This window comes from Euleptes europaea, chromosome 12 (assembly GCF_029931775.1).
Source record: "Euleptes europaea isolate rEulEur1 chromosome 12, rEulEur1.hap1, whole genome shotgun sequence".
Lineage (NCBI taxonomy): Eukaryota > Metazoa > Chordata > Lepidosauria > Squamata > Sphaerodactylidae > Euleptes > Euleptes europaea.
The window spans coordinates 42,246,556-42,265,862 of record NC_079323.1 but is presented as its reverse complement, the minus strand read 5'-3'; the positions used below and the strand labels follow the sequence as shown (position 1 = coordinate 42,265,862).

The 19,307-nt window shown below is 43.2% G+C and overlaps 1 protein-coding gene across 1 annotated transcript in view; it reads right to left on the bottom strand.

Annotated features, from left to right (window-relative positions):
• Positions 1–505: 505 nt before the first annotated feature.
• Positions 506–19,307, bottom strand: part of GPA33 (glycoprotein A33) — a 32,811-nt gene continuing 14,009 nt past the window's right edge. Inside the window, exons 4-7 of the mRNA XM_056858716.1 lie at positions 9,105–9,269; positions 4,164–4,277; positions 2,933–3,056; positions 506–665 (exon numbers count right to left, since the gene is read on the bottom strand). Coding sequence (XP_056714694.1) covers positions 506–665; positions 2,933–3,056; positions 4,164–4,277; positions 9,105–9,269 — 563 coding nt within the window. The remainder of the gene's footprint in view (positions 666–2,932; positions 3,057–4,163; positions 4,278–9,104; positions 9,270–19,307) is intronic.

Genomic DNA, 19,307 nt, shown 5'->3' with positions numbered 1-19,307 from the left:
GAAGGTGGTAAATTGCTTCACTTCCATGAATTGCATTGGGATATATTAGCCGTTCGGTTCAGCAAAATTTGAAGCCCTTCTCGAACTTAAGTGGCCCTTCCTCCAACAGAAGAGCTGCTTGTGGGAAGGCGGCAGATTAGACTGGAGGAAGGATTCAATCTTTGCTGAATATGGTGGCTGGATATTAGATCTGTTGTTTTTTTGGTCAAATGACCGTAAAATAAATGATTGATTGGTGGCTGGATACACCCCATCATTTGCCTTTTCTCAACAATTCACAACTAGGGAGTATGAAAATTTGCCTGGTGAGTGTGTGACAGTGTAACATTTGCAATAGAATTTTCCTCTCCTTTCCCACTAAGGTGACTGGACAGGAGAAGGAAGACTTGACACTGCTATGTCTTTTAAAGCAGCTATTCTTCTTCCTTATTAGTCTGCTTCATTCCAGGAATAGCTAAAGATTCTTTCCTTTGCTTTTCTCTCCCCCATCTGGAACCACTAGTGTTTAAGCCGCCTCTTCTGACTTGGGAGTCGGTGGCATTAGTGGCTTGCTTTTCCATCTGTCTTCCTCCTGCTGCTCGTCTTCCTCCTGTACCTCTTCATCAGCTGGCCCCCGGATTTGTACAGGTTCATTTGGTGGTGGTCGGTAATTATTTTCTCTTTCTCTAAATATTTGGTATAGAAGAAGTTAGGTGTCAGTTAATTCTGGCTTTTTATAAAATAGTTATGGGCAGTGACTCAGCACAATAGAACTGAAATTGTCAATCATTATTTCAGATTCCTTGCTGTCGGAACTAAATCCTGTGCTGAAAGGTGACAGTGAGTGTATGGGGCGGGGCATGGGGTATCTCAATGGTGTTTACCATTCTAGAGCTATATTTCCGCACTGGTCCTTATGTAAACAATTATCTGAATGTATCTTTAATGTGCACTATTGTCGGGGGGGGCTCTTGTACATTTCTTGTTCACATCCATTCTTGAACAGCTGTTTACAAAACAGTTGACTTGAATGAATTGGTAACCTGTGTGTGTTTGTGTGTGTGTGTGTTAAGTGTGTCAAGTTGCTTCGGACTCATGACAACCCTATGAATCAATGTCCTCCAAAACTTCCTATCGTTAACAGCTTTGTTCAGGTCTTGCGAACTGAGGGCCGTGGCTTCCTTGATTGAGTCAATCCATCTCATCTTGGGTCTCCCTATTTTCCTGCTGCCTTCATCTTTTCCTAGCCTTAATGTCTTTTCCAGTGACTCTTGTCTTCTTATAATGTGACCAAAGTACAATAGCCTCAGTTTAGTCATTTTTGCTTCAGGGACAGTTCAGGCTTGATTTGATCTAGAACCCACTGATCTAGAACCAACATGCTCTTTAGGAAATAGGTTTCCTTGTTCTTAGAATGATACCAGTACTATTTATCTCACTTTTTAAAGTTTAGAAGTTTTTCTTTATTTTTGATCATAGCTTGGATCCAGCTGAACATTTCTGCAGGTGGAAAGGATTTCCTTGCAGGCCAAAAGCCCCATCCCAAATGCTGTTGTTGCCCCCCCTCCCAGAGCAGCATTTCAGGCTGAAACAAGAGGAGGAAATTGAGCTCTGTGAGTGGCCAAACCTTCTACCTGCAGAAATGTTCATCAGGATCCAAGCGTAGAATTGGTTTTACGCTTGTCTAAACATTCTGTAGATCAATGAAGTCCAATGTTCCCAAAATTACTTTTACATTTCGTGGATGTGTTGAAAGATGACATCTGTATGCTACCACTTCCACATCAGAAGACTGAGTAATCATTGTATTATGAGCAAAACCATGTACTAAATTCTTCTCAGGTTTGCACAAAATGCAGCAACATATGAACTGGCTCTTAGTCAACTGACTAGGGAAACAGGAGAGGGAAAGAGAGAGAGAGAGAGAGAGAGAACGAGAACGAAAGAACTCTGAAACAACTGGGTAAAGGAAATACTGTCCCATAAGGTTTTTATTCTCCAGAACCTGATATTATGCTAAGGCAAGAACTGGAATGACTGAACATATGACACTGCCTTAGAGTCAGTCGGAACATTGGCTTGTCTGGCTAAGCTTTGCCTACTCTGACTGGCAGCATCTCTTCAGAGTCTTAAATAAGAACATAAGAAAAGCCCTGCTGGATCAGACCCAGGCCCATCAATTCCAGCAGTCTGTTCACACAGTGGCCAACCAGAGGCCTCTAGGAAGCCTCCAAACAAGACGACTGCAGCAGCACCATCTTGCCTGTGCTCCACAGCACCTAAGACAATCTTTCATATACCCTAGTATCAACCCAATCTTTTAAACTGGAGATGTCAGATTTAACTTGGGAGCTTCTGTATGCAAAGCATGTGCTCTACCGCCTATCTACAGTAGATACTCTAGCCCTTCCAGCATTCTCTTTCTGATGATCTGTTGCTGAAGAATATAACCTTATCTCACATCAGGAACTTATGAGTGGAATGTGCTGTTCTTGAAAGAGTGCCATTTGGACTTACTGGTATACAGCCTAGACCATTTCACAGAATTGCTGTAAAGTCTCCTGATCTTAAATCTACATGTTTAAGGCCATGTTGTAAGTACTTTCTCCATGATGGTTGGCGGAACAATGAAGGGAGGGGGATTGCTACATATAACGTTGTGTGACTGCATCTGGGCTCACCACCCAAGTGATGACAACTGGCAAATAAGGGTGGTGGCATAGTAAGGTAAATAATGGGCACATTTCAACTGAGAACAGAAAAATCCCTTGCTTGCTGTGCAAAGAGGTTGTTAAAGCCCCAGTTACTTCAGTGATTTTTAAGTACAACCAGTCTTCTTACTGCAGCAGCAGGAAGTTAAATGTGTGCCTTGAACATATTATTCATCTCTCGAATAAGCATTCTCTCTTTGCTGTTTCTTTCCCACCCACATCTCCAAGTGAAAGACACTCACGTCATCTCGTAGTCCTTATCCTTCCGCTCCCTGCAGCAGCAACAATAAGCTAGAATGCCAATGACAATTATTGCAGCAACAACCCCTCCAATGATTCCAGCATAGAGGGCAATGTTCATGGATGCTGCAGAGAAAAAGAAGATTAGCACTCACTCCATTTACAGATTGTAAACACAAACCAATTCCTTTTTTGGAAAGACACTAGCTCAAGCGACCTTTCACTTCTTCTGTTCCCTTGAATTTTGGGGGTGCCTGTGGGGGAGCCCCGTGGTGCAGAGTGGTAAGCTGCAGTACTGCAGTCCAAGCTCTGCTCACGACCTGAGTTCGATCCCAACAGAAGTCAGTTTCAGGTAGCCAGCTCAAGGTTGACTCAGCCTTCCATCCTTCCAAGGTCGGTAAAAGGAGTACCCAGCTTGCTGGGGGTAAAGAGAAGATGACTGGGGAAGGCACTGGCAAACCACCCTGTAAACAAAGTCTGCCTAGTAAACGTCGGGATGTGACATCACCCCATGGGTCAGGAATGACCCAGTGCTTGCACAGGGGACTACCTTTTTTTTTTTTTTTTTACCTGTGGGAGAGGGTAGAAAAGAGCAGCAATGTTGGACTGGGCTTTAAACCAACGGTCAGTCAAAGTAGGGATCTAGGGATAGGGCCACATAGTTTCTTCAGCGTTCCATGCACTTTTGGTAAGCTCCAAAATAGTATTCTTGATTGAGAGCCACCTGTCAATCTCAGGCTGTGGGCCAAAACAGATGCAACAGAAGTTACTGATCTCCCTCAGTCTGTAAAATGTTAATTGCACTCATGTGCAGCCACAATTCAAACTAATGCCATGTGGGAAAGGGAGAGGGCATTTAACCCTTTGGTGCCCATTCAATTTTATATGTTGAAATCAGGATGTGTCCTTTTAAAACTCCCCCCCCCCTTTAAAAGTGGGGAGCCTGACTTTGATTTGCAAAACTGAACAAAAAGTGAATGGTTAAATCACCTCCTCCCTTCCCTGCAGCCTTGTTCTTAATTATGGCTCTACACAAGGAATTGACTTTACACAATTTGATGGAGATCCATGATCACTGTACATCCATTTTGGCCATCATCAGCTACAACCTTGCAACTAAGTAAAGTGACAAAACAGTTCTCAGAGTGCTAAATATGACTAGGAGGGGGGCCTCAGGTTTTTGTCTTGTCTTCTCCTTCACCCTGCAAAGCATTTAGCTGCTCAATCTCTTACGAGGTGAAATGGAAACAGTCATGTTACAGGAATCCTTTCCAACAGAGTTGGTGGCAGTGCAGATATAGAACCCAGAGGTGTCTGCAGAAACGTTCTTCAGATGCAACAGCCCTCCTGTCGCAAAAGAGAAACCATAAAAGATCGTCAGCAGATTGCAGATGCAAATGCAGTTCTCATGTCTGTCACTACTGTAAATCCAGTGATAATCACAAGAGCACAAACCATAGATGAGGATATCATGTCGTGCATGGGAATTACATTTTACAAACTGAAAAATTTCTACATGGACTCAACACTGTGATCCAGTTGCTGCATTTGTTGGAATCAGTCAATCAAACTGTAATACATAATTATGAGAGCAAAAATAGCCTGAATCACAGTTGTGGTCTGACAGAACAGTTCCAATGCTGCTATTTGATTTATACACTGATTTCTTGTCTCATTTTTATACACACACACCGCTCTCTCAACATGGTTGCTACTGGGATGGCTTCCAGTCATTCATTAAAACAACAATAATGAAATAATTGATAATAAATCTCAGTTATGCAGAGCAACTGCATGATGATGTATTACTGACCACTAATAAAGTCAGCAATAATTAAATGTTTAAGACATTAAAATCAACATTAAAACCTGCATGGGTGGGGTGTGGAATTAACTGATCATAACCAAAGTCAAAATGAAAAATGCTAAAGAAAAAGGAAGCCACAGCCCTTAATTTGCAAGACCTGAGCAAGGCTGTCAAAGATAGGACATTTTGGAGGACATTGATTCATAGGGTCGCCATGAGTCAGAAGCGACTTGACGGCACTTAACACAAAGAAAAAAAGCCTGAGTAAAAAGATGTGTTTTTGTTTGGCTCAGCTCCAGAGTTGAGGAGCTGCAAAAGAAAAGGCCACCAACCTATCTCAGAAAGCAGAGAAGTAGAAGATCTCAATTGACAGACAGGCTCCTATGGAAGCAAGCAGTCCTTTGAATAACCTGTGGGACCACCTCTCCTGCTAAGCTCCACCATGACAACTTCACTGTTCTGAGCAAAGGCTTCTGAAGGTTCTTCCCTTCAAATGGGTAAGATCTGTAACTGCCCATTGACATGTGTTCTCTGTGGTAGCTCCCACCTTGTGGAACTGCCTGCCTGAGGAGGTCAGGAGGGCGCGCACAGTTATATCTATGCAAAATGTACAAAACTGAAATGTTCGGAAGGGAATTCTTAAACTGAAATCAGAACTGTATTATTATGGAACAGTCCAGAAGGACACCTTTGTGTAGGAATAGTTCTGGAGCCAACTGGAATGATTACTGTTGACATCATAAATTATGGTAGGTATCACCTGGCTTTTACTGCATTGTCTCATGCCTTGTAATCCTACATTCCGAGCAGCTCACATAATACCTTTGCCATAGGCAGTTTGCTGTTCTCATTGTTGCTTGCATTGTCTTTGAATGTTGTATTCCTAGTCCTACTGCGTTGTTCATATATTGTATGGTTACTTCCCCTCCCCTTTACAATTTAATCTTTGAGTCTCAGTGAGAAAGGCATGCTATGAATAAGCTAAAGAAATAAATATTAAAGGGATAGGACAGTTTTCTCCAAGCCTGTGGGAACCCTAGCATGTGTGTGGGGGTGGGGTGGGGGGCAGTGTATGAAATTTCTCAGCTGAGTTCTCACGTAATATTAGTTGGAAATTAAGCATAAGAGCCCCGTGGCGCAGAGTGGTAAGCTGCAGTACTGCAGTCAAAAGCTCTGCTCACGACCTGAGTTCAATCCTGACGGAAGTCGGGTTCAGGTAGCCGGCTCGAGGTCGACTCAGCCTTCCATCCTTCAGAGGTTGGTAAAATGAGGACCCAGCTTGCTGGGGGTAAAGGGAAGATGACTGGGAAAGGCACTGGCAATCCACCCCGCAAACAAAGTCTGCCTAGTAAACGTTGGGATGTGACGTCACCCCATGGGTCAGGAATGACCCGGTGCTTGCACCTTTACCTTTTTTTAAGCATATAAAATTTTTGTACCCTTTTAAAGATTGCATTTTTTCCAATTTCCTTATGCCTTTCCAGAAAAAAAAAAAAAAAAGACTGGAATAAACTGCTTATTTCTGATGAAGAATGAAGGGAAGTATTCTCCATCCTGAGAGGAATTGGTTACGACAGCTATCGTCAAAGCCTATTTCTGGTGCAGTGCTTCCATCTGTAGGTCAACCTGTGTACAGCAAGCACATGTTTCTTTCTAGCTACCTTGAGCAGTTCTTGGGACTTATCTCAACAAAGAAAAGCATGTCAAAAATGCATTTTTGGACACATCACAGAGTTCTTAATTGGGAGGAGCAGAGAAGAGCTAGCCCTTCTTGTATTTCTCTCCCAGTCCATTCTACGGATGTTCTGTGACGGTGTGCAGTTCACCTCTGCAAAGAACCACAGAAAAATTATACATGAGCAATTGAACAAGAATAAAAGTGTTCCCAGAATTTCAGGGCATTGTTGTGGGAGGAGGAGGAGGAGGAATAAGAGGAAGAATTGGTTTTTATATGCCAACTTTCTCTACCGCTTAAGGAAGAATCAAACTGGCTTACAATCACCTTCCCTTCCCCTCCCACAACAGATACCATGTGAGGTAGGTGGGGCTGAGAGAGCTGTGACTAGCCCAAGGTCACCCATGGCTTCATGTGTAGGAATGGGGAAACAAATCCAGTTCGCCAGATTAGCTTCCACCGCTCATGTGGAGGAGTGGGGAATCAAACAAGATTCTCCAGACCAGAGTCCCTCGCTCCAAACCACCGCTCTTAAGCACTACATCATGCTGGCTCTCAGAGTTAGCTGAGAAACCAATAAAACCTCTACATTTAATAATATTGGGGGGGGGGGATTACAAACTATATCATGGATGAGGCAGGCCAGTAATGGACAGGCACATGCTTTTAACATGCCTGCGGTCACATCAGCACATCATACAAGGAAAAGCATTTTATTGTTGTGATGGTCTGATGGCTTGAAAAAGTCACTATTACCCAGGCTGTCTCTTCCAGCACAGATAGGTGTACTGTTTCTTCCTACAGACCCAAGTTAGTTTATGTGCTCTTAAAAGCCAGGGACGTCTTCACGATCAAGAGAGTGCCACGAGAGTGCCACATTAGGGTAAAAACAGCCACACAGGGAGGAGATCCCGCGCATGCGCACCTGAACTCTGGGAAGCAACAGGATAACAAAGTTTTGCTTCTTAGCAATCAACCAGCTCACCGAGTGATGACATGTGACAGTTACCATATGAAAGCGGTCATCTATATTCACATTAACTTAGTTAATTTAGGACTCTGAAGTGGATGAAAACATAAACTGAAGTGGCGATTCTAATGGTCACGAGAAAAGGACCAGATGATTATGCTGGATTTTATTATCGGGTAGTGTTAATTTTAAAAAAGCTCAGAGTAGAATTGGGGGCCTGCCCGCAATGGAAATAGATCTTCTGATTGAAGAGCACTTGGAGTACCACTTCTGCCTTAGCACACCCATGATTTATTAATCTGAACTCACAGTTTGTGAACCTGGCCACAAATAGATAAAATGAGAGATGGAAGGGTTTAGAGAAAATGAACTAAGGGGGCAGTGGAGAAAGAGAACATTCTCCTGTTAAGAGTTCAAGGCTTTTTCCAGAGCAATACTAGCTAAAAACATACTTAACAAGTCTGTTAGGATGCTCTGGCAAGCCACTGGTTTGTGCTGTCTTCGTTTTTTGAGAAATAAAAGCACAACAGTGAAGGACTAATAACAGTTGTGTGGAAAAGGGGTGTGATCTTTTTTTAAAAAAATAATATTTCTTTATTTTTCACACTATATGTTACATACTAAAACTACAATACATACAGTATCACGTAGACAACACAACCACTTTCCATACGCTACAATATAACAAAACATACTTTGCCAGGGTTCACTTAAAACATTTGATTTCATTATGACTTCATCTAACATAAAAATCGAATGTACTGCTCATTATTAACAGCCTTATCATAATAACCTAAAAGGGTGTGTGATCTTGATGTGCACTTTTTGCATAGCGCCTAGTACATCACTGCTAATACAAAACACAATCTCTCCACCCCCTCCAGCAAACTCATAAAGCTTTTGTTGCTGCACTTTAAAAGGAATGGGAACTTTAATCATTATGGGTGGGTGGGAGAGGGGTTCTATAACAGGTATGTGTGTTAAGTGCCGTCAAGTCACTTCCGACTCATGGCGACCCTATGAATCAATGTCCTCCTGAATGTCCTATCTTTGACAGCCTTGCTCAGATCTTGCAAATTGAGGGCTGGGGCTTACTTTATTGAGTCAATCCATCTCTTGTTGGGTCTTCTTCTTTTCCTGCTGCCCTCAACTTTTCCTAGCATGACGGTCTTTTCCAGTGACTCTTTGTCTTCTCATAATGTGACCAAAATACGATAGCCTCAGTTTAGTCATTTTATCTTTGTGTCAATTCAGGCTTGATTTGATCTATAACCCACTGTTTTTTGTTTTTTTTTTGCAGTCCATGGTATCCGTAACACTCTCCTCCAACACCACATTTCAAAGGAATCTACTTTCTTCCTATCAGCTTTCTTCAATGTCCAGCTTTCACACCCATACATAGTAATAGGGAATATGATGGCATGAATTAACTTAATCTTGGTGGCCAGTGACACATCCTTACACTTCAGAATCTTTTCTAGGTATAAGAAATATATATTACTCTTTGGGCTACATGAGCATGTGATAAATACAAAACACCAAAACTTCCCTACATTGCCTGTTCCCAAGATGACAGGATTATGTTTAAGAAATATGTTTAAATCACAATACTTCTAAATTCCTATTGTGATAAACAGACTTCAAAAATCAACAATTCAAATGCATTTCAAACCTGAAAAATATATTCCATAAAGCATTGTAGGGTAATTAAATTTTTCATACCTGATACTATTGATCCTTTGAGTTCCCTTTGTTGGTTTTGTAAATCAAACCTCTGCCAGGAATACTGAGGTTTTGGGGAACCTTCCTGAGAATTGCAGGTCAGGTTAATGTTGTATCCATACTCTGTCGTCCCTATAATTTTGCACTCTGGTGTGGATGGCGTCACTAGATCAAGTGGGGAAAAAAGCATAACCTAAGTTGATTTGACAACATAAAGATGGAAGCTGTAGTGCTGGCAGTGCTCCCGATGCAGTTTCACCCTCATGGTCACTGAACAATCCCACATGGGTACTGTACATGCACAGACTGTAGTGAAATGTAATCTTAATTAAGGGGTTGGAACAGGGGAGAAGCAAGTAGAAGGAAACAGGAAGTTAGAAGGAGACCCACTAGGGTTGCCAACCTCCAGGCACTAGCTGGCGATCTGCTATTACAACTGATCTCCAGCTGATAGAGATCACTTCACCTGGAGAAAATGGCCACTTTGGCAATAGGACTCTGTGGCATTGAAGTCTTTCCCCTCCCAAACCCCGCCCTCCTCAGGCTCTGCCCCAAAAACCTCCTGCTGGTGGCGAAGAGGGACCTGGTAACCCTAAGACCTAGGGAGAAAGAGAAGCAGGCACAGGGAGAAACTGTTGAGCTTTTCTTTGTGTTATAGAAGTTCAATAAATAGCTTGTTGTACCAATAACTGAAGTCCCTGGCGTTAATAAGACACAGACCTACCATGGAAAATTCAATAGCACTTTGGAGCGCATGAGGGTACTTCCCTCCCTCCTCATTCCTCTTTCCTAAACTTTATGGCGGAGAGGGGGGAGCACCTGTCCCTCAGTTATCCTAAGGTCAGGGTTATCCTAAACTCAGGTACTGTGCATCTCTGAAAAGGAAAAGGGGGCATATTGTTTCCCTGTACCTGCTGTTGTTTGCTCAACTTCCCCTGCACTAAGGAGAAGAGTTTAGAGCTTTATCTTTCTGAAATGGCACAGAAAACTCTATTTAAGAATTGTATCAGTTGTGGTGCTAACGTCTCTCAGTCTGATGACCATTTGCTATGTTTACTATGTCTCAGGGAGGAACATGGGGTGGAGGGGGGAGAAATGGCCTTGGAGAAGGGCTACTCCCCTTGGAGGAGGGAGGGAGCACCTGTCCAGCCAGCCCTGAGCAGGAGGTGCCCAGCCAAGCTCGGTGGACTGGCAGGGTGAGGCCGGGTGGGCCAGGCACATCCCTCACTATGGCAAGGACCAGCTGCATGGGCATCCCTCACCGTCGTGAGCCCTCCTTTCCTGCACCTCTAACTCATGCCTGCCCTAGGGTGGCGCCAGTGGGAGGGCAGCCCCCCAGACCATTGGCCCACCCGGGCTCGTCATACTGGCCTTAATTGCCAATCTGCCCCTGATGACATGTTGATACGTTCTGTCTGCTGCATTCACTCTGAAAGCCTGCCACAACCAGGTCTCACAAGTCAAGGTGGCCTTGTGGGAGAAAGTCCTTCTGGTTCAACCTCAGATAGACCTTCAAGCCCCCCAACGTATAAAGCGACACCCAAAGGGCAAACCAGATTGGCATCCATCAGCCACGAAATTGGTTTCAACTCCTTCTTTGGTTCCAGCCTCGGTTCCGGTCCCCACTCTGACATCATCAAAGAAGCCAGCATCCAGCCCCTCCCCCCTGCCAAAAAGGCAAGGCACAAACAAAACAGAAGGAGGACATTGCAAATGGTTCCAGGGCAAAAGCAGGTGCCAATCCCCCTGTTTCGTTAAGCCATGATGCTGACTCCCACCGCCCTCTTCTAGAAAAGTCAAAAAAGTCATCTCTGCTCCAAAAATACCATCCCAATGTTAGAACTCCTCACTGAAGGTTTGCTCAGTCCTGTGAAACTCAGAAGAAAAGGTTGTTGAGATTCCTGTGGCTGTGGTGCATCATATCCCTCCCTATCCTACATACAAACAGTGCTGAAGGGCATTTCCTTCTGAATACCCTCTATGGGTGAAGAGTCAAAATACTACTGGGAATCTCATTCTTTTGCTGGATCTCTGGGGCATTTTCAGGATTGCTATGACTAGTCCTACACTTCCTATGGCTTCTTGGAAGATGGATCCTACCTAGTTAAATGTCACTGGTACTGTTAGTGTAGTATCAAGAAACTGAGGTGAGTTGTTCCACACCTCCAGCATTTGATCCAATCTTTAGTGTTCTCCATATAAAATACATGGATATGGTCACTTTCCCCATTATGAAAAGTCTTCTGGGCATCACCAAGGGTCCATGGCTGTCAGCTGCCTCTGTACTTGCCTCACTAAAGAAAACAGAGAATCTTTGAAAGACCATGATGGATGCCCTTTGCTCTTTAGTCAGCTGGGATCAAATTCCATGGTTATGGAAGCACTCCAGGGGAAGCAGAGGGGTCCCCATCATTCACTCCAGTGGGTAAGGAGGGCCACAGGTTGAACACATTTGGTTGCAAAGTCTATTCCTCTTCAGCCCTTACCTTTAAGATGTGAACTACAAAGCGAGGGATCATGAGACATTATCATCTGTTCCTATGGGGGGGAATTCTTATTCTGAACTCATCCCGGGGGGGGGGGGCATAGATTAGCTAAGGCTCTGCAGTTAGAGGTCTTTAAGTTGTCTACATAGCAGAGTAACACTTCTAAAAACGTGGCAGATTGTTCTGCATGTAATCTTGCTAGTGCTGTCTTCTTAAGGAGGCACGCTTGGCTGCATTCAACTGCATTGCCTAGCAAAACAAAGGCCAGAATAGAGGAGCTCCCCTTTGAGGGATCAGAGCTCTTCCATTCTCAAACTGATGATGCTGTTGAGAAAATCTGCAAAAATAGATACATCTTTGGGGGTCACCCCCTCTCAGCAACCCTCTCATACACCAAAGGGCCCTAAACGCCTTACTACAGAGGCCATGGACAACAATACTTTAAACTTGTTTTCTGTTCTCCCCAAACATCTTCATATACGCAGTCTGCCTAGGATAAAGTTCCACTCCCAAAAGAGAAAGACCATGTCCCGGTCTCTTAACCATCTCCTCTCATAAGCAGGGTGTTTGACAGTCAGCCTACTCCATGTTCTTCTGTTTTATGGGAGATCTGGCAGTTGCCCAACTCTCATGAGAAGCCATTATCTCAGGCTGTTGAACCCTGGGGCTATCATTTTAGAAGGCTATGCCCTAGAATTCAGGTCTTATCTACATAACCTTCCTCTTTCATCCAACCACCCTACCACATCCTATCCATTGCTGAGAGTAGGGTTGCCAGGTCCCTCTTCTCAACCGGTGGGAGATTTTGGGGGCGGAGCCTGAGGAGGGCATGGTTTGGGGAGGGGAGGGACTTCAATGCCATAGAGTCCAATGGCCAAAGTTGGGTGTGTGTCCAATGGACCTGTTGGGTGTGTGTTTCCATACCAAAACAGTGCATTTCCAGAAAGTTATCTTGATCCCAGTGTGGCACATCATCCCTGCAATACAAGGTCCTGCCCTTTGGCCTGACAATTGTACTCAACATCTCTGCCAGGGTCACAGTGGTAGTAGTTGCCTATCTAAGAAAACAGGGTTGCAAGATCTTCCTGTATCTGGATGATTGGCTGATAGGTTATGAGCTATTTTCTCAACTGATTTGATTCTCGGTAACTTTAAGGCTTGGGAGGGAAAGCAGCATGATCTCGACAGATCTTGGAAGCTAAGCAGGATTAGTACTTGGATGAGAGACTGACAAGGAAGATTCTGCAGAGGAAGGCAATGGCAGACACCTCTGCTTCTCTCTTGCCTTGGAAGCCCCTTGCTGGGGTCGGTTGCAACTTGACAGCAGTTACGTATGTACATAACCTGAAGGAGACCCTATAAAAACTAAATGAGCAACCCCCTCTGTGGGTCCTTTTCATAGGGAGAGTTCTTGATTCAATGTTAGTGGTTTTCCATCCTTGAGAAAAGTTAGAGGCCATTCTGTATAAAGAGGCTGTTGGTTCTGATGGCCTCCACTGCTGTTGTAGTACCCTTGGTGAGACTCTGAATAAGATTTCTTCAGACTTGATTTCTCAGAGTTTTCCAACCCTTTTTGCCACAGCCAAAGTAAGACATTGAGCATCCTCAGATCTATAATTCACTCACTAGCTTGGAGGATGACAGGAAAGACACTCGATGGAGGGTACCCTCTTCAGGATCTCTCTCCCAGACTTAACACCAGCTACTGCTATGCCTGTCTCACAGTGTGGAGTGGGGACCTTGTGACTATCTTATAGCCAGTGGTACCTGGTTCCCTCAGGAAGCTTAACTGCACATAAACAGTTCAGAGCAGTTTGTTATGCACTTTTAACCTTTCATGCTCAGCTTGGAAAGGAAAGTCATTCAAGTAGCAATGGAGGATACGACAGCCATATTTTATTTAAAAGAACAGGAAGGCATGGCCTTGTTGTCCCTTTGACAAGAAGCAGTTCGATTTTAGAATCACTTATCATTCCATGATCGAGACCATCCACAGTCGGACTTCTGGTGATGAGCTAGTTCCAAGCAGTCGCCTCTAGGGAGAGCTCCCTGGGGAATCCAAGAAACACTTTGAATTGGTGTGTTTTTTGCACACCAACCCGGTTCTAAATAGTGGACCGGGACGCAGGAATTCCTCTGCATCCCGAAGAAAGCGGTGTGACTCCCATACTCTCTGAGGTAGCTTTTTAAGCTCCCCGGAGGTGTGGATGTCTGTCCCTGCTGGCATAAAGAGGAGATAGCATCGCCGCAAGCGTTTTCTTTGGCATCAGGCTTGGACTTCCATCACCTATAACCTTCTTAAGAACTATTTTAATGAAGAAAAACCTCACCCTCCGAAATCTAAGTGAGTAACAAGAACTCTTTTGATTTTACCGGGAATAGAAGGCTGAATTGATTGGCAGAATCAACTGGGAACTCCGCATTCTCTCCCCCTACCGTTTAAAAACTTTTCTGCTAAGATAAGAGATCAGATAAAGTGGCAAGGACTCTATCAAGTCGATCTGGGGGTAGACTAAACAACCAAACTGTTTGATAGACGTGGCAAGTACCAATCAGAGTCTGTGACGTTTGAGGGGAAAGAAGAAATAAAACCCACCCTCGCCTTGGTCACGTTACCTTTTCCCGGCTGGGAAAGGCTTCCTGCACGTCCTCAAGATTTATTTTGAAGTGCTGGAAGACCTCTAGCCAGTAATACTACTCTATTGCAAGACGCCTGCCGACAACAGGGAGACGGGAAGTATAGAAGCCCATAAGACCGGAAATGAATTCCCCCTGGTGCATCACCTAAAAGGTTTCCCATTAAAAAAAACTACAGAAAGGGAACGATGGAAGGTCCGTGACTGCAGTTTCCTGTTGATTTCCTATTTCCTGTTTGCATACCGACCTAGAGTGTCCAAAACAAACTTAATGGTACTTCAAATTTTAAAACTCACTTTTTAGCTCTCTTTTGAGGAATTCTTGTGGAAATTTTCAGCGATTGGACTTAACATGAACTATTAATCTACCCATATTCTGGAAAATCAATTTTTAAGACTTGCCAAAATTATGGAAATAAAAAAACAACCATCAAAGCATACTGTAATACCTGCAACATCTAAATTCTAAGAACCCAAGAAGTAGATATGGAGAAAAGAATTCAAGACATGTTTGCTAAGTAAAATGAGATAATCACAAAACAATATGAACAGTTGCCCCAACAGATGTCAAAGCAGAGGAATCAAATGACCATTATGATGAATTCCTTTAATGCTTCTATCTAACCAACTGCTCTAAAAATGAATGAGAAAGACCTTGAAGTCCTTAAAGAAGAACCTTCCCTTGTCGAGAGTGCCCAAGAACAGAAGAATTCATCAGAGGAAGTGGAAAACCTTAAAAAACAAATCTGGCTGATAACAATGGAACTGAATGTGTCTCAATTTGATTTTGATTTTTTCAACCTGTTTGATGAACTGTTCAATATCTGCTTGGAAGATTTAACGAGTAGAAAAACTGGAGTTGTTAGAATCATTTTCCTTGAATTTGGGATGCAATGTGGATTTACAATGAAGACTATCGATTTGTTGAAGAGGCTTCACCAACAACCTCCAAGGATGTTTTACGACGCTTACTGTTGATGGGGAGGGGAAGGAAACGCTGGAAATTCCGGGCAAAGGAATAAATGTGGTCTTCATGGTCTTTTTTGGTGATATGATTAAAAGGAACTGATTAAAAGGACTGGCTTAACTGGAAAAAGAATCATATATTATCAGAATTATAATATTTTTGAGACTATATATGATAATTGGATTACTAGAATTATAACATGTCTGAAATGAATGCTAGGGATATATGAAAGATTTATAAAACATTTAATTCTTAATAGAAACGGAGGGAGATGTAGGAGAACTTAACATCTTTTTATTTTTTATTGTTATTTTTTTGAGTATATACAAATATTTAAAGGCTCCTTTGTTTTTATTTTGTAAAAATTTAATCCTTAAAGGGACCATTTAAAGAATACTATTTGAACTAATCCCTTATTTTTATTTTTTAAGTTTTGATTAGTACTGATTTAATAACTTTAGATAGGATAAGAATATGTTTATTAAAATACTACTGGGATTAGTTCCGTTAGCAAAAGATTACATAATTTACTTTATGATGGAAGAAGGTGAGGGGGAAGTCATATTATTGATGAACTGTATTAATATATGTGGGTTTTTTTTACTATCATCACTGTTATTAATCTCATAGTACTGGATATTGTTATATATGATGATATAATTGGGAAAAAATTAAAAAAAGAGACCATCCACAGTCCAGGTTCCCAGAATCACCTGGCAGATTCCCTCAGCAAGGGCCCAATAGGTGCTCCTGAGAGGGTGACTGGGTCTTTGTTTCTCCTCCCAATTTCTGAAAGGTGGGGTTTTCCCACTCATAGCCACATTCCCCTGTAAGATGATGAAGGAGCTTACAGTGCCACCTTTTTGGCCTGGGCAACGTTAGTTTGCCAGGTTCCTCTCAGTGTCCTGGGGAGAAGAGTTTTACGTGTTTCCCCATGATAGCACCCTTTTCTCACAGGGCACAGTTCATCACCACAGTTTAATAGCCATCCTGCATCTCAGTGAATGGCCTATTCAAAATTAATTCAAGGTTTATCAAGATCTAGTCAAAGAGGCTCTAGATAGCACCAAAAAAACCCATCTGCTTAGAAATTTTACAGACTTGTGGAACAACTTTGTCTCCTTGGCTTCATTGAAAGGCCTGAACTATATAATGTGTCTCCTGGGATTAGTTTTGAGTGTTTGCTTCATTTAGCTCAAGAGGGCTTGTTTGGCACCCCACTAAAGGTTCACTTGGCTGCTATAGTAATGTTTCATATACTTATTGGGAGAAGATCAGTATTTGCCCAGCGAGAATCCAAGATCTTTATGAAGGGTTTGCTTAATATATAATATTCCCTTTGGTATCTCATTAAGGTCCCCATGAATTTGGTACTTTACATTTCATAATATTGCAAAGCTCTAGCCAGATTGCTGTAGAATTTTATTTACAGGTAGAAGCTGCCCTTGTTCCGGCCCTGATTTAACCGCATTTGAACTGCAATGGAAAGGTCTGTCCCTGTCCTCCTCATCGCTTATTTGGCTATAAGGGTTCAAGATTACAACATCTGGTCCCACATGTTATGGTGTAATAATGTTGCCATGCCAGATGGATTTACAAAAGAATCATCCCTAGAAGTGGAGCAACACATGGTTGGTGCAGGAAACTCAGCCCCTGATACCAGAAATGGCGAGTCCAGGTACCATTATTGTTACCACATTGCAGGGTCTATACCAGAGACAATGACCCCATCACAAAAGAAAATGTTTTTGCTGATCAAGCAGCCACTAACCTCACTGAACGTCATTCCCCAGTGTCTGAAACTCTTCTGGCTTTTTCATCACTAAAATGTGCTCAGGGGCAAATCTCAAATGGCCCGAAACACTGCCTGTGGTCCTGATGCATATGGGAACTATTCCAAATAGCCAACCAAGACTGATTTCATTTGAAGTAGTAGTTAGACAACACTGCTGCTGGGAAAGCAGCATACAACTCATGATTTCTGCTTCCTTTCAGCTGGACAGGATAGGTTGTACTCATATTAAAAAATGTAAAGGTCCCCTGTGCAAGCACTGGGTCATTCCTGACCAATGGGGTGATGTCACATCCTGACATTTACTAGGCAGACTTTGTTTACGGGGTGGTTTGCCAGTGCCTTCCCCAGTCATCTTCCCTTTACCCCCAGCGAGCTGGGTACTCATTTTACCAACCTTGGAAGGATGGAAGACTGAGTCAACCTTGAGCCAGCTACCTGAAACCAACTTCCGTCGGGATCAAACTCAGGTCATGAACAGAGCTTGGACTGCAGTACTGCAGCTTACCACTCTGCACCACGAGGCTCTGTGTACACCTGTTACAAACAATTAATGACTGTTTGGACTGTGCTTTTGCAACAGGTGCTTAAAGCCCAACCACTTCAATGGGACTGTGCCAGCTACAACATAATTTCACGCGATTAGGGGCTGATCAAGGAGTTCTGCAGAGAGATAATTGCCTGTAGCCAAAGTAGAGTGGACTCCTCCAGGTACTACTTGCTACCTTAACAGCAATCAAAGTCATGGGGAGGGCTCAGTGATAGATCATCTGCTTGGCATGCAGAAGGTCCCAGGTTCAACCCCTGGCATCTCCAGTTAAAAGGACTAGGCAAGTAGGTGATGTGAAAGACCTCTGCCTGAGACCCTGGAGAGCCGCTGCCGGTCTGAGTAGACGGTACTGACTTTGATGGACCAGGGGTCTGATTCAGCAGAAGGTCGCTTCATGTGTGTTCATGGAGAAGATAGGATGGGTACACGCCAGTCGTGAAAAAGACAGCCCCACTGCCTGCTGCTGGATTAACAACAGGAATCATAGACCCTACATCTGGACTTTATTCTGGAGAGGGGGAACAAGATTAGCAAACCAAGAATCCCTCTCTGACGATGAGTGTTCCTCCCGGTGTTAGGAAGGCAACCCCTGGAGAAGGTTTACAACTTTTTTCAATTCAATTCAATTCACCTGAAAATGACACAACAGGAGGACTGAGGCATGTTGTTTAGAGAGTTTGTGAAGGAACTAGAATTAAGCCTGATCTTAAAATGGACTCTGCCCTCCTCAGGATCTGCCCCCAAAACCTCCCTCCAGTTGCAAAGAGGAACCTGGCAACCCCATCAATGTGTTCCTAAATTAGATAATTTATGCATAGGTACTTTCACTCATGTTTGCCCCCAGTCTGTCTCGGTTGTTCCTTGGAGTTATGCATGAGTTTTCCCTCCATTAGAGATGACCTCACAGCCAGCCTTCACAAATCCCAGGACTTCCTGTTCCTCTGTTAACCCAATTCTTCCCTCTCCCCTGAGCTCAGCCCGGGTCAAATCCCCATGCATAAGGCAAAACACAGGACACGCAAGCTTGTTTTCTCTCACAGCCAATTACAAAGCAGCATGCAAAGAGGCAGGGATTAAAATGCTTCCTGCTTCCTCCAAGCTTTTTCTGAGCAGAGGAAAGGCTTTTTAAAACCAAGGCTTGGATTTCTCCCCCCCCCCTTTCAGATTGCTCTGTTTTCTGTTTTTTGTTCTTAAAATGCTTTTTCATGCAGCTTTTGGGTTTGGGGGGGATTTTCTCTCACAGTAAACTCTACAAAGTAATCCAATTACAAAGCAGCATTTAAAGGGGCGGGGAGTTGATTTGAGCTTGGAGGCTGCTGGTGCATAGATTGCCAACATGAAAATGTGGGTCCAGCAAGCAACAAACCTCAGGTAAAACTCCCATACACAAAAGACCTTAGTTAACCTAATATCTATTTATAAGATACAGTCTAAACCCACTGCATAAGAGTATTATATGGCTTTACAAAATAAGGCAGCAAAAAGTGACCTTTATAGGCATGAGATGCCATGAAAGGGTCAAAAGGAGGATTGTAGTGAAGAGGCCAGACCACAGTCGTTTTGGGGTTGAAAGGTAAATTAGAGAATAGAGCTTATTGTTTGAGTAAAAGACATTTGGAAGATGTGTGATCACTCCTAATAAGAATATAGGATGTACATGTTTTTGATTCTATTTCTGTCACCTTCTACTTTTGCTTCTTGTCTATCTCTGGCAATTTTAAGAGTTTCCTCAGACATCCATCGAGGTTTTTCTTTTCTTGTGGCTACAGGCT